General features: G+C 44.8%; 1 protein-coding gene across 1 annotated transcript; it reads right to left on the bottom strand.

Annotated features, from left to right (window-relative positions):
• Positions 1 to 15,395: 15,395 nt before the first annotated feature.
• Positions 15,396 to 25,320, bottom strand: SLC30A1 (solute carrier family 30 member 1). Its single transcript, XM_050314381.1, has 2 exons — positions 24,580 to 25,320; positions 15,396 to 21,229 (listed from the first exon to the last, which is right to left on the bottom strand). Exons 1-2 carry the CDS (start codon positions 25,205 to 25,207, stop codon positions 20,319 to 20,321), a joined length of 1,539 nt encoding a protein of 512 aa, XP_050170338.1. The 5' UTR covers positions 25,208 to 25,320; the 3' UTR covers positions 15,396 to 20,318.
• Positions 25,321 to 25,987: the final 667 nt, after the last annotated feature.

Raw genomic sequence — 25,987 nt, 5'->3', positions numbered from 1 at the left:
AACACTCACATCATCATAAAAAGGAGTGTCCAAAGTCCTGCAGGGACTGGGAGAGGCAAGCAGCAGGCATTCGCTCTGCCTCCTGCCCAGGAGCATTGACAGCACCTGGCAAGTGATATGCAGGAGTCAGCCTGGGTAGGGGCAGTATTCAAGCAGGCAAAATCGGCAGGTTTCCTATCCTGAAGCAAAATAAATTTGTTGAGTTTTGAAATAGATTTTTATTTGAATGAGAAATGCTAGCATGGAGGAGAAGCTGGGAGAATCAGCAAGGCTGCCAATGTGGGCTGTCTGTGCAAGATGAAGAGGGAACACCATCCCGTCCCATGCCATGCCATGCCATGTCATGCCATGCCATGCCATGCCATCTCATCCCATCATTGCTGCCATTCAGGGGAAACCCGGAACACTTGTCCCTGGAGCAGGTCCAAAGGCAGGGGATGACTGGCCCAGGTACCACAAGGATCGAGGAATCCCCAACAAGGGAGTGTGGGGACCTCACCCTGTGCTGCCACTCATGTTCCTTTACACCCTCACACACAGCCCTCTGGGTCAGATCAGTACAAGTATTTAGCTACCTACAGATGCAAATCAGGCACAACGTGGTGTTTCCCAGAGCATTTGCATCTCAGACACCCACATATTCTTAAAACTCTACCCTTCCGCCTATGCATGTGTTAGTTTCTTGATTTCTAAAATGGATATGGTAATTACCCACCTCTCTGGCAGCAGTAGGAGGAGACGAGATACCTGCTGTGCCGTTACCCGGCAGCACCGGCTCCTTTTTCCTTCACGCTCTCTACCATGTGCCAGCTGGTCTGACCGCACCTGCAAATGCATCTGGGGATTTTGGGAGAGGAGAGAAATGACAGCTTGGAGTCTAGCCCTGATTAAGATAGTTTTCTGGAACGATGCTTCCTGACCATCACCTCAGTATCTGCAGGTTTGTGCCTCAGGAAAACTTCAGGCTCCCCAGGCTGGCAGCACATCCCACCGTCATGTTTCACACAGACAGCTGCTGGCAGGCACGTGATGGGTACTTGCCAGAAATACCATGGGGTCATGTGCATGCACTGCAGGGAAACAAAATCTGCGTGGGTGCCTTTTAAGGAAACCACTAGACTGCCTTTGGGCACCCAGCAGTCACACAGCTTAGGAGAATCCCTTCCCTGGGTGATTTTTTTTGCAGTATATGTTTCCTGGACTATTAGTCTTTTGTTCCACTTCGTAGCTAAGCCACGTCTTCATCTCTTCCTGGCAGTGCTCGTTCCTCACAGTAAGACAATATTGTCGAAACCTAAGAATAACAAACAGCAGTGTATTCTTGCCCATCAACAGAAAGTGGCCCCACGTTAAACTGACCTGCTGGGTATCAGGATAGCACTTTACATTCTACTTACTCAAACATGAAATCCTATTTTCCTTTATATAAGGAAGTGGAAAATGTATGGACAAAGGAAAATGTATGGACAAAGGTATTCCCTTCAGGAACAGGGAATACCAAAGAGAGGTCCCCAAATCAGTTTGCAGGCTGAACTCAGCAATCAAAATATTAGGACACAAGTAGGAACTGATATGCCCAAACAAACACTTTGGCTAATCATCAAGGCAGGCAGGCAATCCTTCAGGTTTGGCCACTGTGACACTTTTGAAAACTTGGGCAAATAAAAGCAGCAGGCAGTGCAGCAAATTAGACCCTGAGGCAGGTGAACCGGTTGTGGGCAGAGCAACATACCTGACCTAAAAGCACCCAGGCCAAAGAGGGAGCCGAAGTCAAGGCTTCAGTCTCAGTGTAACACTCAGAGTGGGGTCATGGTGCTAAATTCCAGGTGCTCAAGTGCTTCTCTCCATCTCAGACCTGACATAAAAGGTACCACCAAACCAGCAGTGTAGCAAGCAAAAGGATGCAGCTCATTCCTTACAGCCTCTCAGGGATGTGCTCTGTCAGTACGCTAAACTAGTAGGAATACTGCCACTCGCTTATTAACACATCCTGGGAGCTGCTGGGCTCACAGAAACTCCACAGGGTATGGTGGAAACAGACTTTGCTCAGCTATGGATCTGTTTGTGAAGCCATTCCAGCTTTTATTTTTCATCCATGGTAGGTTCATTCTGAACTAGGGCACAGGGTATGGTGACGGTGCAGTGGTTCCTGGGTTTTTCCCTTTGCAAAAAGAATAACACAGAACAACCCTGGAATTTTAACTCAGCCCATGGTGCTGCCTCCTAGGAGTTTGCTACCAGTGTTTTTTTCTCATCTGAGCTCTCAAAAAATTGTTTGGTTATCTAAACATGCCAAGATACACAAAACCCTGGGAAGATACTAACAGTGGAGAGCTGAGCTGTGGTGTTTAACACAGAGATACCAGATCCTTCAGGCTTTCATTAGGGAATACAGCAGAGACCTGAGTCACTGGCTGTTCACAGGGTTTGCTGCAGCAGTGGCACTCAAAAACACCTTGCAACACCTCTGCTGGCTCAGCCACCTCACCTGCCTGGAAGTTTTGCTGCAGCCCACAAGACTTATGCTCCAAATTATGCTGGAGGATTGAAAAATTGTCAAAACCACAGTTTCTTGAAGAGCACACTGGCTTCTGGACTACACATTTCAAATCTCACATGTGGATGAGTATCAGGGTACTCAGATACAGGAGTTAGAAGAACAAAGTTTCAAGTGCCCTGGTCATTGGAAATTCTCAGGGTTTAGGCCCTAGGCAGGGCATCAGAAGTATCTTGCATTCATCAGCTCATAAATCTCTGTAATTTTGTCACCTAGGGACTGCCACGCTGGGTCTAATGGGTCTTTCATTCTGTAGCCTGACCTCCAAAATGACCCAGCAGTGGATGCTGATGGAAAAGGAGTGAGAAACAAGGCATGCACTGCCCAATCCCTCCCTCGATGTGTCCTTCTTTTCAGAAATTCTCCTTTTTGCTCCAAGGTGTGCAAGGCTAGAGGCACATTTCTGCTCACAGATAGCTTATCTCTCTAGTTCATCCCCAGTCCCGGGGCCCTGGATGCTGCAGTGCCTGCTGTCCAGCTACAAACCTGCATATCTACCTTGGGCAAAACCCAAGAGGGAAAAAAATGAACATTGGGCCTCAGGACTACAAGGGGACTCGAGCCAAAAGGTCTCCCAGTCATCAGCCTGCCCCCTCCACAGCAGCTCCCATGGCAAATACTCTTTGCAGCAGACCCCGCTTCTCCTTAGAAGGTGCTGCCAGCCAAGGAGCAGAGTTGGGCCAGAGAAGCAAGTGACAAAGTTCCTGCTGAGTTCTGTGATGAGAAGCAGCAGACCAACCTTTGATGGTCTAGATATTCCTGCCAGATGCCAATGAAGATTTTTCAGAGCTGGTTCATGTTACAGTGGAAGACACAAAACATTTATCTTGCTTCCTCTAGCATCCAGAGATTTCTCCTTAGAGAGAAAGGATGAGTAAAGACTTCAGTAGTTATTTGTGCAGCCTGGTCTTACACTGCTCACCCCTCTCACAAATGACAACTGCAAGCATAGTGGAGGTGGGCTAGGACAGACACAAAGCCCTGCGATGGGTCTGGCTCAGCAAGTGCTGCTTACCACGTGCCAGGGCTCAAACTTCCTTGGCACTTGCCCCTCCACAGCATTAGCTCCTGTTATGCTGACAGTTACAGCTGTGGAGAGCCTTTTGCTGATTCATAGGCTTTGCAAGGGTTATTGTTAGCTTATTGAAAAGAAATAGCTGTTGATTTGAAAAGATTTGTTACAAAACCAGGGCAGGGTGACCTGAAACTGGGAGGATTTAGTTTTTTTGATGGTAGATGTCAAGGCTCATCATGCTTTGCCTGTATGCACTTATAAGCTGATGAGGACAAAAGCACAAGTAGTGCAGTATTACTACTCTTAAAACAGCAGCACCCTTCCCCCAAAGAAAAAATGAGAAAAAGAGAAGTCCTTCCACATGGATCTCCATCCCCCTAAACAAGAGTACAGGACCTGGTGGTGACAGCTCTGGGAGTTGAAAAAATGGGGATGACAGTCACTAACATGAGGTGTCTACCCACCATGCCTGGCTGTTTTGCTATGCAGTATTGATTCCTAGCAAAAATGCCCAGTGTCTTTGCCCTTCTTCTTCCACAGTCATCTTAATCCTTCAAAGCAAGAGCTCTTCTAGTAGGAGTTGGGAAATGGAGTCAAATGCTTCCTGAACTGTCTTATAAAGTTTCTCTGCTACAGGGTTCAAACAACAGCGATGCTGCAGGAGAAATACAGCAGCAGTCACTACACAATCCTTCCACCACCTCAGCAAAGAGAATAATGTAGCTTGTAACAATTTATTTGCACCAAATCATCCGACTCCAAAAGCAAATCAGATCACTTCCTTGGTGTTTAATTAAGCCAATCTGCTCTTCCTCGGACACATGGGGCCAGGATCAGTTGTGTCACAGCTATGACAGGCTTCTCAGGGCTCCAGCTCTTTGGATGGGTATCAGAAGGGAAGGATTACTTTTAGCGGCAAGTGATTGGGAAATGCTCCCTGACTGGCCACTGCACCAAGAGGTCAAAGCTGAAGTCTCTGCCAGTGTGGCACCCCAGGGACAGGCATTTGTGCTGGTGCTGTCCAGCCTGTGCTGTGCTTGGCACACCAGTCCAGCTCTGCAGCCTTCTGCCAAGGGAAACAAGGGCACTACAGTGCTCCAGGCAGTCTGATACTCAGCTGCATGCATCTCCCTGATGGATTCAGCCTGCGGAGTTGCTCACACAGCTCCCCTGAATTTCTGTTCATCTTAATGAAAGAAGAGAGATCAGCGACAGAGTTGACAGCTGAAGCCAGACCTGGTGGTTTCCCCCCTGTTCAGGTCTGCTGTCACTGGAGAGCCTGGATCAGGAATCTCTCTCTGACTTTCCATTTGGACCAGCAGAATTAGTTTGAGTACAAGAGGTTTGTGATCGTATTCTTAACTTGTTTCACCTTGGAATACACCATCATTTAAAAGCCTGGAATATTTATTGTTGGCAAAGAGGTATTGATTGCCTAGCCGCGGGCAGAGTAAAAATCATTGAGGGTTAAAAAAACCCCGAGCAATGAACAAACCAAAAAAATTGCACTGGTGCTTCCTGCCATGCTGGTGTGTGATGCGCTGCTTCGGTCTTCACTGCCTTCCAGCATCCTTCAACTCTCACGAGCTTCCAAGGCACGTGAAGTGGCCTTTCCCTTTGAATTTATTGGTGAATGGTTTCCAGCAGCTCCCAGGCACTTTATCACCTTCCTGCAGAGGAACATAAAACAGGGCCCTTGTCTCTGCCTGTGCCGTAGGAAAAAATAAATAAGGGCAGCTCCCTGCAGCTTTGCCACCGGCTTGTCCACGCGCAGAAGCTGGATGCATTGTACTGAGGAGCTCAAGCTGCGGAGTTCAGAGCCAACTCCACTCTGAACTTCCCACAGCCCCTGGATGTTTGGAGCCAGTTATTTCCTTCTTAAGGTTTGCCCAGCAGGAAATCAGTTTCCCACCCCTAAAACCTGGTTAAAAGCTAATGGCTCACTGTGGCTCTTGTAAAAGATGAATTTCCCTGCTAATGGTGGCTACCCACTTTCTTGCGGTGGCGGCGATTCCAGCGCTTCTTGGACATTGCAGTTGGGTCCGTGCAGCCGGAGAGGTTTCATTTCAGCAAATTGCATTTTAACAGTACAGGGGCAATGGCTGTCACCATGGGGGTTGGGTGGCGGCCCTGCAGAAAGCCTCGCTGTTGCCCCATTTGCCACAAAATCCCTTGTCCTGGTTTCCCCTGTGGTCTGTGCTCAGGAAGAGTGGCACTGGCAGGATTGGCACCTTCTGGGGCAGTTGTGGGGAAGTGCCAGACAGGGACCACCAGCAGGCAAAAGTGGGGTTGATCCTGTGGGCAATGGCCTAGTGCTTCACTGACACGGGGCAACGGGTTGGGCTAAAACCTCCCAGGTGAGTGAGCAGTGGTGGAAAGCTCAGGAAATCGCCACTGCACATGGAGACTGGCAAGCTGTCACAGTGCTGCTGGCCAGAGCCTGCTCCAGCCCAAGTACAGAGATCCCTGGGCTGCCCCGGGACCAGGGGAGAGGCAGGGTGGTGCCGGGCTGCTTTGTGTGATAAGTGTGGGGCTGTCCCCCTGCACCGGCGGCCCAGCCTCTGTAATCTGCCCCCTGGCACCTGTCCAGGGCCATCCCAGTGCAGCCGTGCAGGAGGATTGCAGCTGTGCAAGGTGACTGTGGCCATCCACGAGAACGGAGGCCAAGCCCGGGGATTGCAGTGGTGCAGCCCCTCCGGAGGCAGCTGCCTCCCGCAAGCCCAGGCACAGCAGAGCGAGAGACTGAAATGTGAACGGCAAGGCTGTGCTTGCCCGTGCTGGCATCAAACGGAGAGCAACATCCCAGCGCAGCCGTGCTCCCCGCCACGCAGCCAGCCTCTGATCTTCCCAGGACCCCCTTTGCTGGAGTGAGAGAGACGTAAATTATTGTCTCCACAGGTTTTCGTAGCCCGCCTCTGGAAATCTGGTAGGCGTTCCTCAAGGTTTTGATTATTCTAACTTTTGACTGGTTTCAAAGGCAAAAGAACAGCATAAGGTGCCACTGTTATTTCAAAGAGAAGTGCATCTTAACCTGGCAATTGCAGGGAACAGTTTGTTGTATTTTCATCGAGCCATACTTCGATTTGTTTTTGCAAAAAAAAAGAATTGTCTTTTGTCAGCCTGACCTTACTGATTATCCCTTCCCAGAAGCTTTAATTTTATTTGGTTCAACATTTATCATTTAAAGAGTAATTCATGTGCTAATATGCATAATCCAACAGCACAGTTTAATTGCAAGATCTTAGTGCTACAGTTGAACTGCATTGTTGGGATTAATTTCTCCTATTCTTCAACGGGTTCTAATTAGCACTGTGCAAATAACAGACTTTCTACATATTAGCATCTCTGAAAGCCTTTAGCAAAAGCTATTGGGATCCAAGTGTTTTGTTCTACTCAAAACACTGAGAAAATTTGAACTTATAATTTCACTTACAAAAGTATTTTAAAATAGAAAGTGCTTTGTAGTGAGGTTTTTTTTTCATAACTATTTCCGGAAATTAAAACAGCTTACCAAAAAAAAGAAAAAAAAAATCATCATCCCCTGAGTCTGTCGAGTCTGTCTGTGCAGGGAAATCATTTCCAGCTACTGAAATGTTTGTGCTGGTATTTCCAAAATTTGGGAGGAGAATGCAAATTCCTGCACTTGCCTATACATCATTAAAAGGAATAGAATTTGAAAGCACACAAAGTAAACCATCTGCTTATTAATGAGATGAATAAGGGCTTTGGGTGTCCCAGTGCCCCAGATCACATCTGGGCTTTCCAGTCATGCCACAAAGATAGCATCTCTGCTGTACAAGAGGGTTTCTTTTCCCCAAACAGACTTGTAGCATTTCCGAGACAATCTCAATCCTGTATAAATCAAATAAACTTTCTTTAAGGAGCCTTAACGTGCCAAATATGAACTAAAGAGCCTAAATTCTATGAAAAATCAGTTGGGATGTAGGCCTCTAAAGTACACAGGGGCTTGGAAGCACTTGGGAGTGTGACTGATTCCTCTGGGCTTTTTAGAAGCATCTAAGCAGCATGTGAACATGGTGGTTTGTCCTTACATCCTGTGAGACAATGTGATCCCCCTATACTTCTTTAGACTGGCACAGGTTCTGGAGGTGGCTGTGAGCTGGATTTGGTGCTTCCTTGCCCTGAGGGAGGACAATGAGGGAGGACTCTGGGACAGCTGAGCTCTCTGGGACAAGATGGATATAGTTTCTTCTAAAACTATGGCTCTTGGTTGCACTTGACATGCTATGGGCTACTCCTGAGCACCAAGACTTCTCTCTTTCAGCCCCTCTGCTTCTCCCCGTGGGAGAAGCCATGTACCAGAGGAAGCAATGTTTACTGTATCTTTGTCACACTGGCTGCATACAGATTGTGGAGGGCTCTCATTTCACCACCTGACACATAAAAGCAAAAAATAAAGAAGTCAGAAATATTATCACCATGGAACTGTTTTGGATGAACTTCGTCTGAGATTAAAACCAAAGCAGGAGCATTTTCAGCATGGTGGGCATTTTCTTTAGCTTCCAGAAAAGAAAAATATGAGACAACAGGCTAAAGAAATCACAGAAACAGGTGGCTGTATGGAGTTCAGTATTTGTACAGTTGCTCTGGTCCTTATGCAGGCCTGTTTTAAATGAACCGAAATACCGCTCTGTGTTTGCAGTTGATATACATTTACTGCCTTACAAGCAAGGGATATCTCCCGTAGCTTTGCTCCAGTGATGTTTATTCATTTAATAAGATAGTCTCTAAAATCTCTTCTCTACAACCTTTAAGAAAACCAATGTGTGACAAAAAAAAAAAAAAATTAATAACCCCCCTCTACCTTTCAGTTTTGATTGGTTTTCTTTTTCTGGTTCTTCTGGACATCAAAGAGAACAAAATGACCAAAATCCTTGAATCTAACTGCTTCTGTATCCTTCCTAATTGACCTGCACAGGAGTCTGTCTCTATATCACTTTCAAGCTTCTTTAGCTAAATAGCTTCAGGATACAAGAGGTTAAAGCATCCTGCTGGGCAGAAAGCTTTTACTTTAAAGGTCTAACAGCCTTTCCCTTAATCTGCAAAGAGGAGCTGTGATCATACAACAGCTAAAGTCATGAGCTTGTTAATGCTAAAATGACAGATGTTATAACAACAGGATATTTATTAAGTTTCCCATTACCCTGCTGGGTTCTCAGACCCCGATTTCTTTCCAAGACTGCTTTTTGGTTTTTTAATAACCAAAAGTAAGTTAACAGAAGTCTGTTTTCAGCCTTCTAACAAGAAGTCACACAAAGCACAAAAGGAAAAAAAGCTATACAGAAAACATTTATAAACTGTCTCTGTCTCAGCTTGACTCCTGTTAAAAAAGGAAATAGTACTAATTCTGTCTGTCTTTCTCCCTCCATGTTATGGAATAGATTTGTTTAAGAGTAGGTGTAGTTTTAACCTTCTCCTTCACTTAAGAGTTGGACTCGATAATCCCTGTGGGTCCCTCCCATCTCAGAATATTCTGTGATTCTGTAAACACTATACAGCATTGCATGAAAAGTCAGAGTCCATGTGATTCCAAAGTCCTGGACACTTCAGTATCTATTAGTTATTTAGTGAAGCACTGCAAACTCTCTAGTGGTGGGTGTTTTTCCCCATTAACAGATAAGGAAGCATCCAGCAGACCTGCCTGGAGGATCCCTATCCACATGCTCAGTGCTCTGCTGGGAGGGGACAACCCCTGCCCAAGCAATGCTTAGATGTCACTGTGGAAAAAGTGGACAACCTGAAAAAAATCACCTGCACAAGGAAAGAAGAAGTAACCAGGTTTAAGCAGTTATTTCTGCATAAATTATGTTTCAAGATTCATTCATCGGTTCTAAACTCAATAGCAGTGTTAATCCTAGAGCAACTGGAGTGGTAGCCCTGTATCAGAGTTGCTACATCACAGGCGGTGCCATTTCTACCAACCCATTACTCCCTTTACACCTATGCCACCCATGGTTGGATTTGGAGGTCTTTCCTATGCAGGGAGTGAAAGTTTTGAACACTGAGGGACAGCACTCCGTGTGCATTTGTTGTTGGATGGGTGCTTTGTGACAGGAGTTGCTTGGAGCACAGGTTAGCTGGCCTGCACATGTCCCAGCTCAAGGCAGGAATGCCCTTGATTCTCCTGTATGCTGTGGCCCTAAAATCAGTGCAGCACAGGCAGGATTAGCCAGCAGCAATCCAGGCCTCTCCCACCCAGAAGGACTGCTGGTTTTCCATCCCTCAGGTTGGGTCTGCTTGGGGTGCAGTCAAAGGGAGGATGAATTCTTTCTCTAGCATGGCTGTACTCCTGCTGGATGCCTGTCAAGATCTGTACAAGCCATTCCCCATCCCTATTTTTGAGGTCATCCTTAAAGTGAAATGTTAGCTTTTTGGGGAGACTGAAGTCCAAATTAAGACAAATGAGACCATTCAGAGAACCACATGTTCTAAAGAGAAAGCAGTCCCATTTTCTAGTCTCAGAGAGTACTTAGTATTTTTTTAAACATTGTCTAGCAACATTTGATGGATGAAAAGCATGGCAGAGGTCAGGGCCCTGCACGTGCTATGCACAGAAAGCACTTTTCACCAGTCAGAGCCCCCAGTACTGTACCAGGGCAGGCTCTTTTATTCATAATCTATTTATCACAGATGCTAGGAGATGGAAAACACACTCTAAGGGGTCCTGTAACAACCACTACCATCCTGTTCAATTTACTTAGTAAACATCAGAGATCTACCAAAAAGTACCTCAGTGAAATTTCAGTGAACCTTAAGCTTTTCTACCTCTAAATATGAGCAGCTCTGTTCGGGGTTAGTCACATTTGCAGAAAGTAAAAAAACAAACAACAACAACAAAACCTCAAAACCAAAAACCCAACCTTTCTTAAGGAAGGTTAAACGTGTTGAGAATTATTCTAGCCTCATCCTCAGCACATTCTTCCACATTTTCAGATCTTGTCACTGGCTCAGCCAGCCAGCATGTGGCCCCTGAAGGCATTGTCATGGCAAGGCACTCTGAAGCCAATTTGGTTAAAACATCCTCCTTCAAAAAGAACTTGTCAGAACACAGTTTCTGTCAGAACAAAGTTATTAGAAAAGTAGGATGATTGGATTTGGGTAAAACCCCAAACACACTCTCACATTATTTAAAAGAAGAATTGCATGCACTCCAAGCAGTAGCTGAGTGATGTACAGTCCACAATTGCATCTATCACACTCTCCACTGTCCTACCATACTTTCACTGGGTGGATAAATCACTGCATAGGACAAGACCTAATTTGGTTTTCTGGAATAAAGTTATAATCACATGCCCAGTACCTTGAAGGGTTAGTTTTGTAGGATGCTATAATGTAACTTAGGAACAGATACATTTTCTTATGTATGACTGAAGCAGCTTCTTCTTTGTTCAAGCAAACATTTCTTCACCCTAATTTATTGCTGTGGTCCCTGTTCTCACATGTTCTACAGCTACTCAGAGCTCTACACAGTGCTGAAGTACTTGTTAGTGGCGAGTGACCTGCTACCAAAATTGTGTAGTTAACTTTTTCTTAACTGAAACTTCCTTTTTTCTTTTAGTTCATATTAAAAAACCCCACCGTGTTAACAAAGATTGGACAGGTTTTTGAAAATGAAGCTTATTTCTATGTCCTGTGAACTACTTGGATTAGAAACAAGGATACAGAATTAGTAAATCATTTATGAAATGCTTTATCAGGAAAAATATTTATTTAATTTTAAAACATTCTTAGTAGTATTTAGTAATATTAAAAAATACTTGCATTTGAGCTTTAAAAGCATAAGAAATATTTCTGTTACCTAGAGGAACTTTCAAACATTCATCATCAAAATGAGTAAGATCTACTAAAACATAGCTGGTTTCAGTAATTGCAGACGCAACTGCGCTGCATTAACCTCAAATTTGTAATTTAAGGTTAAGGTTAGAGATAAAGGGGAAGGGAAAGATGGCAGAAGTCCACCCTTGTTTATCTTGTTTAATTTTTGCCCTAGCCCAGACCAATGACTTTTTCTCTCCAAGGCACTGTTTCAAAAGAGGAACTCTCATGTTGCACAAGGACTCTCTATGTTTGACTTTACCTTAAGTCATTTGGAGAAATGCTGCTCTGTCAGGTTTTTAACCACTGCCAGCAACAAAGCCTCCATGCAAAGACATTATTTTTGCCAAGCTGCGTTCTGTTGCAGAGAAAAACTACCTCTCATATGCTCGTGTGTGAAACAAAACTACTGTTACCTGATTTTCTACACCATTTCTGTACTTGGTACTTCACACCACCCTTTCCTGATGTAACTGCTGAGGCTGTGTTGGCTACCTTCTCAGTCTGAGAAAGATTAAGGTCTCAGTTTCAACTGTAATCTGCTTAAGTTTGTTTTTCCATGTGTTTCACCAGCTTTGATTTCCATAGACACCATGTGTAGACCTCACAGTAATAAGCTATTAAGCACTGCAGAGCTATAAAGGGAGACCAAAGGACATCACTACCCTCACTGAAAAAGCTGCAGGAGGAGGAAAAAATATAACCAGTCCAAAAGCAAGACCCATACACACTCCATTGCTCATTTTTTGCCACTGATGCCATCATTTCATTTGCTCTCTGCTAACCAGCGACCACTATGGGAGAAGTGATCTGCCGTTCTGATACTACCAGAGCTGAAAGAAATTTTTGCCAAAATTTTGTAGATTAGATTTTCTATTCTTATTAAAAAAAAAAAATCTAAAGAACTTCAGTGCCTGTCTCATTCTTTTTCCATGTCATACTAATTGTTGCGTGCACATGAAGTAATAGCCAAGGCAACTCTCTGGGCAGAAGCCAGCAAATAAGAGCACCACAGAAGGCAACTGCAGAAGCTCTGCACTTCAGTATCTCACCACCTTTCAACAGAGAAGCATTATTTTGACATTCCTTGCTCTTGCAGATACTTTTAGAAAGGGCACACAAAGTGCAGTGGCGTTCAAACTCTGGGTTCAGTGGTACATTACTTTTCAGAGCAGCACGCAGTGTTGCACGGCCGTTCAGTGTCACACTCAGTAGTCTCCCATTAGCTGTGTGACTAAACCTCTCTGCATTAAGACAATGGGAAAAGGGATTAAAAAAAAAAAGAAAGTTTTCAGCAAATGTTACTGAGCTTTTGAATAACACGTACAGCTCGGGTGGTGCTCTGAGCTTTTCACACACGGCTAGTGATGTCACGCTGTGACTGTGACATCAGTGCAGTTCTGACACAGGAGCTCTACCCACGCAGCTTGACTCAATATTTAGTTCTGTAGTTTTCCTACTCCTTCAGAAAAAGATAACTGGGACATTATGGTGCCAAGTGTTATTCCATTTCCAGGCTCAAGCATATGTACCAAACACCTCTTTTAGCGATAGCTTACCGACTAACTCAGCACTGTCTCTACTGTGCATCTAGTGTATGCAGGGAGGTTTTTGACAAATTGGAAACACACCTACACAGGCTGGTTAATAATTCTTGTGATAATTAAACACAATTCTTCCTTTTTTGTTTGTTTGTTTGTTTGTTTGAACAGCAACGTGAAAAGAGCAAATCACTTCAAAACAGCATGACATAGAAGTCTAAGGCTTCTGGCATTATGGGTATTTAGGATGAACTGCTTGAGCCTAGATTTTACCTGGTATTTAAACCCAACTGCTCCTAACACTCAGCTGGAAGCACATAGAATCAACGCATCCACTTGGGTCAGAAACTACACACGCCCACAAAAACACAAGTGAAAATTATCCCCCAAATTTTGCTAATTCACATAAACCCTTTTTCAGGGGAAAACATGCTTGTCTGCAACTGACTGAGGGAAGAGTCCCAGAGCACCCCAGGATAAGAACGATGGGCTGTGTCTCCAGTCGATGCTGCCTCATGAAAAAATCTTGAGGGTATAGCAATATGTGCAGCATCTCTCTGTGGGAGTGTTGTTCACTCCTAAACTGGGCTATGAGCACCCAGACCAGGTAAGCGGCAATGACCCAGTTACCTGCAGAGGCTCACCGTGCTGCACTCGCTGCACCCTCAGCCAGGAGGATCACACGGTAACATCAAACCAACCCGTGGAGATGAATCCAGGTCTGCAGCAGGCCAGCAGCATCCGCTTACACTCAGCAGATGTACTCTGCAGCACGAACGGCTGGCAGCAAGTAAATATTTCACTCAGCTGAGGTTTTGCCTATACTGCAGAATGAAGTTGCCTATAGTGCAGAAGGCAACTGAAACGAGTGTGGGCCAACCCACAGCAAATCGAATCCAATAAATTAAATCTCACAAATTCACCCAGTGAGTCCAGCAGCACTAGCAAGGAAGATGAGGAGAACAGGCTTCAACTCAGGCCAGCAACACAAGCACAAATGCAGGAAGCCCAGCAGGTTGCACATCCTGTTCCACAGCATCACCATGGCTATTCTTAGCTGCAGGAGCTGGTGCAAGGGAAATGCTGGGAAGTCGACCAACACTGTAACTAGAAACAAAGCTTGGGTGATGGGGGCGGGGCGGGGTTTGCAATTCGGTCTCAGCACTGATTTAAGGTTTGTGCTGATTGTCACAAAAAAACCAACCAACCAAAAAACCCCAAACAAACAAAAACAACAAGAACACAACCCCCACAAAAATGCATATATATTAACACTAACCAAAGTTTCAGTGCAAGGGCTTCATGCCAAGTTTGGGATGGATGAGACTGAGAAGGTACCTGCTGAAAGTGCTTGTCTGCCTGGGGTCAGACACTGTTTCACTACCATCCTGCCCTTCTCCTGTGGCATCAGCTCCTCCGATACAAACACAGCAAGGAGCTGTTTTTCTGGGAGCTGGATCTGGTCCTTGAGGTGGTCAGGCAACTATCTGGGGTAGGAAGTCTAGGAACGACATGGTAAAGGCAGGTGTAAAAGCAAAAGTAAGCCACAGATCTGAAGCCTTCCTTCTTATTAATTAAAATTCCCAGAACAGCATGTCTCATAAAGGATATTCATATTAAGTTTAAATCACATCTTTTCATGATGAGGTAGAAGTAGCTTTGGAAAATGGCAAAACTCAAGCTCATGTGTGATGCTTACAGCACACCCAAACACACCCTCCTGTGCATAGAAATAATAATATGGGATCACCTTTCCTTGAAGCAGTAAAAGGAGCTGCTGAAGATGCACCAGTAAAGGGCTCCAAAATGAACTCATCATTGCAAGCTCATTAACAGCTCAAGGCAGGTATTAGTAACCTCACTACCAGTGCTGGCAGCCACAGTCAATCCTTTTCTCCCAACAAACTTCACAAACTGCAGTGCTTCTGAATTAAATCAAATGAAGCTGAAAGGTACCAAAGCATCTTCTGATCTAAAGTAGCTTTTTTCCAAAGACATTAAACAGAATAGTAGACTTCTATTAGGAAGCCTACCTTATTGACTCTTACATTAAATATTTAACCACAGCCAATTAACAGGACAGGAAGAATTTTTTATTCTTTTCAAAAGCTGTTTTTCTTATGGGAAAAAAAATGTGATTCTTTTGCATAATTAACTCTTCACATGATACCAGAACCGAGCAACTGTTCTTTTAGTTACACCTGGAATCCAGACAGTTGGAGGCCAGCACTTCACAACTCATTTACTAACCTCCTCTTCTATTTGTGCGCTTTGCATTTGTTTCTGAGGTTCTGTGAGACGGTGAAAGTGCATTCCAACCAGTTAAACTCCTTCCTAGGAACTGATCTCAGAAAGAAATCCCAACTAAAAGCATTTGATATTCAAGAGCTCCATTTATTTTCTCAGCATTTTAATACTTAAAAAAACCAAAACAAACAAAAAAAAACCCTGAACGTTATTATTTATTTTAAAAGAAGGCAAAAAGAAATATCATCAGTGAACAAGCTATGCCAATTATATTTTAACATTGTTCAGAAACAGGATCCAGGACATAAAAAAAAGAAGCCAAATTAATCCCATGTGCTTTTTGGAGACATATAGATGAAAGATATTTTTCAGTTTTGTGGTTTTGCTCTTCAACTAATTAGACCACATGGTGAATGCAAAAAAATATAAATGTGAGCCTGCTAAAACATAGTGCTGTACCTCATGGGCAGCTAACCACACAAAGCAAAGGTCACAAGGAATAATCAGACCCTTCTGTTATCAGTAAAGCTACACTTGATTTAGAAAATTGTCAAGTCTGGCTTTAGCCCAAGTAATTGGAGCATCCACCTCTTTCCATCTAGATGAGAAAGAAAAAACCAAAGATGTTATGGAGCTGACAACTTAAATGCATACCTAAAAAGGGTGTAGCTGATGCAATGCTATGAAACTAAAATAGTCAGAGTATATTTATATGCTTTTAAATATAGTTAGCATTATTTCCCATTCCCTCCACGTGGACCTTGGAACATCTAGTTAAAAAATTCACCCCCTCTGTCCCCCTGGGTCTCTCCATAGCTAAAGAGATTAGAAAGTGCAGTCAAAGCAGGGGGCAGGGGAACGAGAATGGCAAGAATCTTTATCCCTCCTCCCCAAACTCTACCAGGCAGTGTTTAATAAATTCAGATGGCCTGATTTCAAAAGCAAACGGCAATGTCAGTTTAGCTAAACTTGTTAACAAGTCTTAGGACACTCAGTGAGCTTTTTTCCCTTTCTTTTTGAAGAACGGGGAAAAGGAACAAATCCTGGAATTGTATCAAACTGACAGTATTTCTGCAGCAAATTTAGAAACACCACAGTAGTCCTGATTTTAACATAGCCATAAAATCTAGGTACTTTCACTCTTTAAAGCACTGGCAGAAGCTTTGGACTGACTCCCACAAGTAATTCTTTGCATGCAAGTAAGTACTCGTCAGCCCGATGAAACTATTCACGAATACAGAAATTTTCAGGAGTGAGCCCTTGCCATGACTTTTGGGGAGTCACAAGTCAGGGCTAGTTCTTTTACCTAACTCTGTGTCTGCCCATACCGCACACCGCGATGCGGCAGCAACAGTTACAACCAAAAGCCCAGAGTGGATGTTGAAAGCAACCGAGCTAAAATTATTAGGGGTTCCAAAGAAACAATTTACTCTGCTACAAAGGAAGCTTGACAGTACTGTGGCTAGCCCACTGAGTGTCTGAGTTAGTTCTGCACTGCACCTTAGGTGCAGATATAATCTAAGAAGTGATTCTAAAACAGCATGTTCCTGGATGAGACGCAGTAAAATATTTCACCCAGTGATGTTTGATACATCTCTGACACATTTAATCAGAAGCCTAAACAATCTAGACATCGAAGTAAAAACTTATTTTTCCTTAAAATCAGTGTTCCATAGGTTTTTTTATTTTAAAAATTCAGGAATGTGATACACAATACAATTAGCTCCCCCTCCACTGCAGTGTTCGCGTACATGAGATTCACAAGTTCCATGCTTTGTGGGAAAAAAAAAACCAAACAAAACAAACAAAAAAAAAGAGACTGTGCAGTGTTTTTGAATGATCTCAGTATTCTGAAACTGTGATCTTCAGAACAAATCAAGTCTGTATAACCCCAGACAGATCAGGTTAAAAAAAAAAAAATATCAAGCTCTATCACAAACTAGCAGGCTACAGTCGGGTCTCATACAGCCAGAACAAACAGAAAAATTGTGTTCCTGCTGCTGCACAGCCACCACCTTGACCTCACTATACGCTTTTAGGGAATTTGCCATCAAGGGCTAAAGAGACTAAAGGGCCCCGTTAACACCAGCTGGTGCTGCACATGCAACACAGCACATGACAGAGAGGCCACACAACTCCCCCTTCTGCCCCCATCACCATCACTGCATCTGCATCCCGTAACTAAAATAACGAGGGGGAGAGCTTTTTGTCTTTGAAGCTAGCCATTGCCTGCAATGGACACAGAAATAGAAAAATATGACTTCTGGCTCAAAAAGAAAAGATTAAATAGTTTAAAATGGAATAGTGACTACAACTTCATCTATCCAGATGCGTTTACTGAGACTGTTAACCAGCGATGGCAACTGTTATGACTTAATAGTTGCTCTGATTTATAAGAGAAATAGGAGAGAAGTCACAGTCAGTGCTACTACGGTTTGTCTTATTGGTATCTTTTTAAATAAACTAAAGAGCAGTAGTACTGTGGTGCATTAGAGATACACAGCAGGACCTCAACTAATGATTGAGACCAATTTTAAACTAGTGATCAAAATAATTAGTGAAAGTTTACCATAAAAAGCAAGGATACACGTTTAAAAAAAAATATCATTTGTTCCTTTCAATATTTACTTGCTTAATACTCTGTAGTATACTAGCAGTGGTAGCATATTCTGCAAATATAGTCTCATACAAAATCTCATTTAACAGTCAACTCTAGATCATATACAGGTAACAGAAGAAAAAGTTAAGATAATTCAGACAAAACAAAAACATATATAAATACTATATTAACATATTTAAGTTAGTTTATGAGACTGTACAACAAGCATAAACACAGCAAAAGGTGAGCAATGCTGGTGGCTGTGAAGCACCAACACCCCCAAGCCAGCACAAAGCTGAACCAACCCATCCACACTCCGCAGCTTCCTGCAGCTGCATCTGAGCAGCCAAGAGGCAAAATAAGTGCCTGGTGCTGTGCTGCACCCAGGCCAACACACCCTGTGAGAGGGGCTCCTGTGGAACCAGGCTGAGTGCCTCTGCCTTTCCAATGCTTTGGCACACAGCACTTGGCCAGCGCACGGCACGCGATGCAGGGCTGGTCTGGGCTCTGCAGACGGCACAGTTAATACACAACACTGGTAATCAACCCATGGATAATCAAGAGTTGACTGCAATGCTCTGCTGAGAGGTTGGGTAAGACCACTGACATGACTTGAGCCAATCCAGGTCCGATAAGCAGCAGGACTATTTTGAACTATTTAGGAGCAATTATGATATGAGACATGGTAGAAATGCAAACTAGCAAGGTGTTCTGTTTCTGGAGGCAAAGCTACATTCCCTTCACTAACAAAACATTCTTTTTTAAAAAACTCTACATTTAAATACTGTTAAAAACCTGAAAACCACAGCATCAAAGAATTTCATAAGGCCAAAACTACCCTCTGTTCCCTCTGGTTGTGCCTAGGTGTTACCATACATTTGTAGAAGTAGCAAACACTATGTAATCTAGCATCTTATACTCTTTTCAGTGCCTTCCAGTAACAGATCTCAGAGCTCTTCACACAAGAATTAAGCCTCACAACACCCCTGTGAGGTAGGTATTATCCCCATTTTAAGACAGGGAAACTCAGGCAAAGTGTTTATCATGTCCAGAGTCATAGAGCAAACAATGGAAGATCTGAGTTGTTTTCCAGTTTTGAGCATAGGAGAGTCAAATAATCACAAGACATTGGTTCCTGTACGTAACACGAGAATGGATCAAAAGGGTTGGGGTTTTAGATTACATTTCTCGTGTGTTTTATCTTCAGCTCTCACCTAGTCTCTGCCAAATTCACACAGTCCACCAACCAATTCGTCCTCTGATAAAGTGTAAGTTGGCAGCATACTGTAACAGCTTCTTTAGAGCCAGTTGTCAATTAACTGAGTCATTTCAAACCACAGATTTGGATATTTAATGAGTGAAATTACGTGACACATAAACATCTCAAAGTGTGAAATACAGTGAATGAAATCCTGCTCCCTGCGCCACTTCCTCAAAAGTCCTGGAGGGCTCCTGAGGACACAGTGGGGACCAGGACTGTAGTCACTGCAAGTGCTTCCACTCAACTAGAAGCAAAACGCACCACTGTGTTACTTGTTGCGAAGCTGGAAAGCGCAAATTATACTGTCGGTGCTTGGCAGACGTTCCCTGACTGCGCACTTACTGATATAACTAATTATTTTGTCTTAGTAAACTCGGCATCAGTTAAATATAAAGCTCCAGCTCTTGATTCACAGCACTGTGAGTCAAGGGTTCTTTAAATATTGAAGACTTCCAAGACACAACTTGGAAGTAAGAAAAGCCACCAGAAAATACATAAAATATGAAATTATGTGTTACTGTATCAATCAGTCTCACATCTTGATCACAGAGCAGTATGCAGTAGCTTGAACTTCCATTCTGGTAGAAAAAAAACTCTTTCGCATCTGTTGTTTTCAATTACTTTGCTACCTTACCAAAAGAAGTGGGAACCATTTCTAACAATCACAGGATGTTCTCTTCAAAAAATGCAATAAATTCAGTTGAAAAGCCTTCACATTTATTATTATTACATAGCTTTAAGAAAAATACGTGAAACTGCAAAGTGTTTTCCTGTTTTTAGTAGCTATATCTTTTAAAATGTTCTATGAACTTTGGTTTTCTTAGGGCTTCTAAATAAACAATATATTAAAACATCTACAAATCAAATATTAAAGGAAAAAGTAGGTCCAAGAAATATGTAACACAAATTGAGTTCCTACATGCTTATCCCTCAAATACCTTTTCACTTGAAAAAAATATCTTAATTTGAAGCACAGCAAAAAGTGTCTCTGCTGAAATGTTGAAACTGGTTTTCTGAAGTTGCTACAGCATAGGTGCACTTTCTGTCTGTCTCAGTCAAACAAAGTCAACACAAACACATTGTATCATGACAGTGACATTATATTCTTTAAAACGAGCATTCTATATTTAGCAATATGACAAGAACAAGGACTTCAGCAATTACACTACTTGGCAAAATTGCATCTCAAACGTCTGTCTCTTCCTCTTGCAACACAGCTGTTGACAAAGTTACCACAACTCAGGTAGCACCCTTCAAGGGAGTTACAAAGATGACTCAAACTGCTCATTTTGATCGGTGTTTGCCTCTAGCTTCACTGAAGGGATGCTCTCCGACTTAGTCCTCCTCGTTTTTGGAAATTCAATGACAACTTCTGAACAAGAAATACTAAGTGACGAAGATTTTTCTGTCTTCTTTGTAGTACTATCTTCCCCTGTTCCGCAACACTGCTTCAGAGCACACTGAGTCCTGCAAGGCAACTCACATTTCCCTCTCCCTGATTCAGAGCCAACGCTGGCAAACTCAGGCTGAATGGTAGTCGCGTGAATCCCTTCGTCATGAAAGATCTCTTTAATGCGCTTTGCCACCATCATGTATGTGGAAGGGTCGGGACACTTGATGTGAGCAGTGCCAATGATCCTGCTGCCTGCTAGCTGCCAAATGTGTAATTCGTGGATTGCTTCAACTCCTTCGAGGGTACGTAACTTTGAGTTCAAAGAGTGAACATCTATCTGTTTGGGAACAGTCTGCAGAAGTATAAGGGCTGACTCCCTAAGTAAAGGGTAAGTTGTGTAAAGGAGTATACAGACCATAATCAAACAAAGGACGGGATCTAAATATAGCAACCAGCAAGGACCAGCCACTGTAATGCCCTCTTGCTCAGACTTGTTAGCTCTGCCAAGTGTTTGGGATAAAGTAGCATTTTCCATGCAATGATTATTGACACATGGATTAAAGCAAGGCCCATCTTCAGGGCATGGATTCCACAACCCATAAAACAGCAAGGCATTCACTACCACAATTACTGAACCTAAGGCATCTCCAAAGACATGCAGAAAAACTCCACGCATGTTAAGTTGCGCACTGGAGTCTTCTTCAACCTCCTCTTCATCCAGAGGATAATGGCCAGCATTCCCGTTCACTTGTAGGTCAGCCATGTCATCTTTCATATCACCTGACAAGAAAACAATAAAACAATTAGGCAGATGCTAGAATACTACACATTACTGTAATTCCTTATAAAATAATATCCAACACTAGCATGCCACACTGAGTATGAAACCGAAAAACAAGTAACTCTACCCACACTTGGCAACATTTTCTCTGGCTGAGAAACATTCAGTTGTCCCAATAAGTGATCTAAACAGTCTAGAAGGCAACTGTTTCTACATGGAGCTTGAAAATGTAGATTGGCAAAGAATGAAGATGACCATGTTTTAATTTATTCTACTGAAAAACGATGGTCACCTTTTCCAGCTGTTTAACCACTTGACTATGTTTGTTTCTTAAACAAGAGCATATGTAAAAAAGCTGGTTAGGTAGCCCAGTTAGTTACATTAGTTCCCTCTTTCGAAACACTAGAAGACTAATCACACTGCTAAAATCTCTCTTAAACCACAGGACTGCATTGCTCTTTTGTATTACAATTTGAAGCCAGAAGCTCAAAAGCTGTATGAATAACAGCTGTATAGCAACTTCTCTTCAGGTTCAGTAATGCGTTTTCAAAAGGCTTCTGAATTCAAGGAAAAGGAAGTTTTTCTGAGATGGTGCATGGAGCCAAGCAGGACCGTGAGATACAATCAGCTGAGCTTCTAGGTCTGAAACACAGAATTTATCAGCAGTATTGACTACAGGACAGTGCAAGTTATCTCAGAAGCTCTCAGAGGCTATGAACTAGTGTTATTTATGTTTCAGAATGTAATGTATAAATAAATAAGTAGTTACTAAAATTACTTTTTTTTTTTTTTGCAAGTGACATACAACTTCTGATTCCAATGCCATATGTCATGGACTGTGCAAAACATAAATGAACATTTCAGTGCTCTTCTTTGTCAAAACTGCCTGCGCTATTTACCATTCTAATACAGCTAAACAGCTACAGGGGAATAAATACACACATCACATTTTCTGAAAGAAAATCACGTTCCGTTGTTTAAATTTGAAAGGATTTTACATGATTAACCTCCTGCTTTTCTTTGAAAGTTTTTATGTGGACACTTCCAGTGCTAAAGAAATGCAACAGGCACTGGCCTCCAGCCTGACAAACTGCAACAAGGAGCTCTTACTGCTTTTGAGGTTATTCAGTTCAGAGCTTTGTAAACATTAACACGTTAATAAGACCTGCAGCTTCTGCTGCTCTGCTCTCGTGGCTGCAACTCTGCAGTGGTAAAGTCCTTTCCCCTCTGAAGAAGGGGTGGGCTCTTAGAAGGCAGCTGAGCACTGAGTTCCAAGCCCCAGGCTCATTACCTCATGCATCCTGCTTCTGCCCTAAAGCTCCAGCTAAATTTTCCACACTACCTCTAGGAGTTATGGAACATGGGACCTGTAACTTTCCAGAGAAGTCAATAAATTATATGAAAATATCTCAGGTTACAGAGTTCAGACCTCAAGGTCCATGATGGAAGTAAGGAAAGAGGAATGCCCTGCTCTATACCAAGTGCTTGGAATAAAGGAGAACTGAAAAGCCAGTAGAGCTATCTATAAGAGAGGGTAACAGGAAACACAGTTCCAGAAAGCTCTTGAGATTTTTTTAAAAGGCAAATGGTTAAAACATGTCTATCTGAAATATGCTCATTGAAATAAACTATAAACTGATTACTTTACATAAAGTGTATGCACAAAAATGCCTGTGGAGGACTAGCCCCTAAGGCTATCCCTAGCTTTCCACTTCTACCTTAGGAAATCAGGGACTACCTCTCTTTGCAATTTCCAGTGAAGGCACAGGACCACCCTAGTCTTTACCTATACATCTTGCACCTTTTCTTCCAAGTCTCCAATCACTTTTACCTGTAACCTTTCCATGGGTAAACTATGAATAACTCCATCCATTACATAATCATGACAGGGCACAGAAGGAAATACAAACTTATTTCAAAGTTTCACTGTGACCAAAATTATGCCCTATTACCACCTAAATACCCACAACAAATTATTTGTTATTGCCAGCAGCACATCCATGAGACATTCCAGACAAATTAGGTCAAAACAGTATACATTTTAATTGATGCTGTAAGATAATCTTTTGGTCTAACTAGTCCAAAACTTGGCTAAAAGCACAACTTTTCACCATGTAAGAATAATTCCCAAGGCAAGATATCTATCAAACCAATGGTTAAGGGAATTTTACATTGTTTGAAACTAATTATTAGGATATCTTTGTTGGAACTAAACCAACATTAAGAGCTTATTACGTGGTCAAGAAAATGGTGTTGTGTATTCAGAGGAACTCTCCTATCCTCTTACAAAACCTCTCTTTCCAAAGCCAACATGGAGTCAGAAAAAGAGAAACTGCTAAGTTTCTCAAATGTATACTGGAACCTCTGACCACAGAAAAGCGAAACTGTAGCAAAGTTCACTCTGCTCAATTAAAGCCCCATTGATGTCATCCTGAAACTGAAGGAAAGAGACTTGGGTTCCAAAGCCTTAAGCCCTTCCTCGAGGTGACAGAGGATGCCACATGCATAAAGAAGTGGCAATCACACACCTTTCACTCTGCTACCATGCAGGACTTAGGCTTCGACCAAGCAGCTTCAAAATCCAGGCTTTTGGATCCTTCAAAAAATAACCCAAGAAATTCCCACCCACGGAACAGACAGTTTGACCACAATGGGAAAGGGAGGATTTTAAATTTGTGTCTGTGTGAAGCTGAGTGGGAAGATGCATGCATGCTTTTGAAAGCTAAAGAAAACTCATTCCAAGACACCATGAGTGTGCTCTGACACCAGTGAGCTCCACATTCCGACTTCCACAGTTCTGACTGGCAATTTCCAAGACTCCTATTAATACCGATGCCACGAAGAGTACAACATTACTGCAGTGGAATATACTTCAGATGTTGCGTTCGGATGGAGAGCAGCTTCTCAGGTGGCTGCCCCAGTGGAGCTGCCGGGACCAAGGCGCTGAGCCGAGCTCCATTTGATGTGCAGCCAGTTCAGATGGCATTAGGGCAGCGTCTTGTGACAGTTCCTGTCGCTAGGCAAGAAACGCTCGTCATGTGCCTTCCCTAGCAGAACCAACTTTTCCCACGGCACACCGCTTTATCCCAAGACTCTTTCACACTCTGACCCGTCTGCAAGACAAGCATGCAGCTCAGGGCATCTGAAGGAAAGGTGTGAGGCAGAGGTGCGGCAGCCAAGAGCCCAACAGCGCTGCCGAGAAAGTTTCTAGCCTCTTCCCCGGCAGGAGGGACAGGTGGTCCTCGCACAGCCCGCGGCGGGTGTGACCGGGATGCCACCGCCCTACTCGTGGAAAGGACCCCTCCCGCTTTTCTATGCTCGGACGGGGCAGTGGCGCGGCGGGGCTTACCCAGCTTCTCCTGGCTGACCCCGTTGGAGCTGCTGCAGTTCTCCACCAAGGTGCTGGTCTCCTCGCGGTGCAGCGCTGCCTCCCCGTCCCCGGGCGGCGGCTCGCACTTGGGGACGGCGCGGGGGTGCTGCTGCCGGGCGCCGTGCGAGTGCCCGTGCCCGTGCCCGTGGCCCCCGACGCCGTGGTGGTTGAAGAGGCAGAGCCCCAGCAGGTTGATGATGAGCCCCGCCACCCCCACGGCGATGACCACCAGCGGCTGCTGGATCTCGTGGGGCTCGGTGAAGCGCTCGATGGCCTCCAGCAGGATGGTGAAGCAGAGGGCGGTGAGGAACACGGCGTTGACGAGCGCGCCCATCACCTCGGCCCGCACCCACCCGAACGTGTTCTTCTTGGTGGCGCGGGTGCGCTGGGCGAAGCGCACGGCCACCAGCGCCACGACCAGGGCCATCACGTCCGAGAGCATGTGGAAGGAGTCGGAGAGCATGGCCAGGGACGACGTGACGCGGCTCACCGCCACCTCCACCACGAAGAACAGGAAGGTGAGCGCCAGCATGCACAGCAGCCGCGCCCGGCGGTTCTGCCAGCACCGCGGCCCGCCCAGACCCCGCGCCGCCATGCCCCCGCACATCGCGGCTGCCCGGTGGGGGCGGTCGGAGCGCGGCGAGCGGTGGGAGCCTCGGGCGCTCGGGCGGCCGCTCCGCTCGGCTCCGCTCGGCTCCGCTCCCCCCGCGCCGTCGCCGCCGCCGCTCCCTCCGCAGGCGCCGGGCGAGCAAACTTTGCACCCGAGCCCCCTCACTCTTTCCACACGGAACACAAGCGCCGCCTCGGCCACGCCCCCGCCCGCGCCCCATTGGCCGCCGCGCCCCCGCCCCGCCGGGCCCTCCCGCCCCCGCGAGCGGCCCCGCTCGCCATTGGCCCGCACGCCCTCGCGACAGGAGGGCCCCGCCCCGCCCGGTAACGCCCATTGAGCCTCCCATGCCTGGGAAAGGGGAGGGGGCGGGGCCACGCGTGACGCGCCCGGGAGCGGCGGCTCCGATTGGTCGAGCCCGCCGGCTTTCCCCGCCCGCCCCGCCCCCTCAGGCCCCGCCGCGGCGAGCGGGACTCGTGCAAAAGGTGCGCTTCACACGGCCCCGACCCGGCGCGCGCCCGGGGGCGGGGCTCCCCCCGCGGGCCGGGAGGGCGGGGCCGCGCCTGAGGGGGTGCTGTGACGTCACAGGCTGCGAGCGGTGAATTTCGTGAGATTTGACCCTTTTTCTGTGAAGTTTGGCCCTTTTTGCAGTCCTTTTTGCTGTTTAGTTCTTCTCCCATTCGTACCACCGAAGACAGCGAGATGAATCACTCATTCATCTCATGAGAAGATCAATAATAACCGATGAACTGCTAAAAAAAAACTGGGAGAGAAGATAGG

The sequence above is a fragment of the Myiozetetes cayanensis genome, unplaced genomic scaffold (assembly GCF_022539395.1).
Source record: "Myiozetetes cayanensis isolate MyiCay16 unplaced genomic scaffold, myiCay2020 scf2-11, whole genome shotgun sequence".
Classification (NCBI taxonomy): Eukaryota; Metazoa; Chordata; class Aves; order Passeriformes; family Tyrannidae; genus Myiozetetes; species Myiozetetes cayanensis.
Note: the sequence above shows the minus strand (reverse complement) of the source record. Positions and strands in the feature narration are given on the sequence as shown.

Bases quoted from the DNA above. Each gene is read 5' to 3' on its own strand.
- SLC30A1 (XM_050314381.1), bottom strand. From the start codon at position 25,207: ATGTGCGGGGGCATGGCGGCGCGGGGTCTGGGCGGGCCGCGGTGCTGG. The intron at 21,230-24,579 runs GTAAGCCCCGCC...TTTTCTTGTCAG, and splicing joins GGTCAGCCAGGAGAAGCTGG to GTGATATGAAAGATGACATG.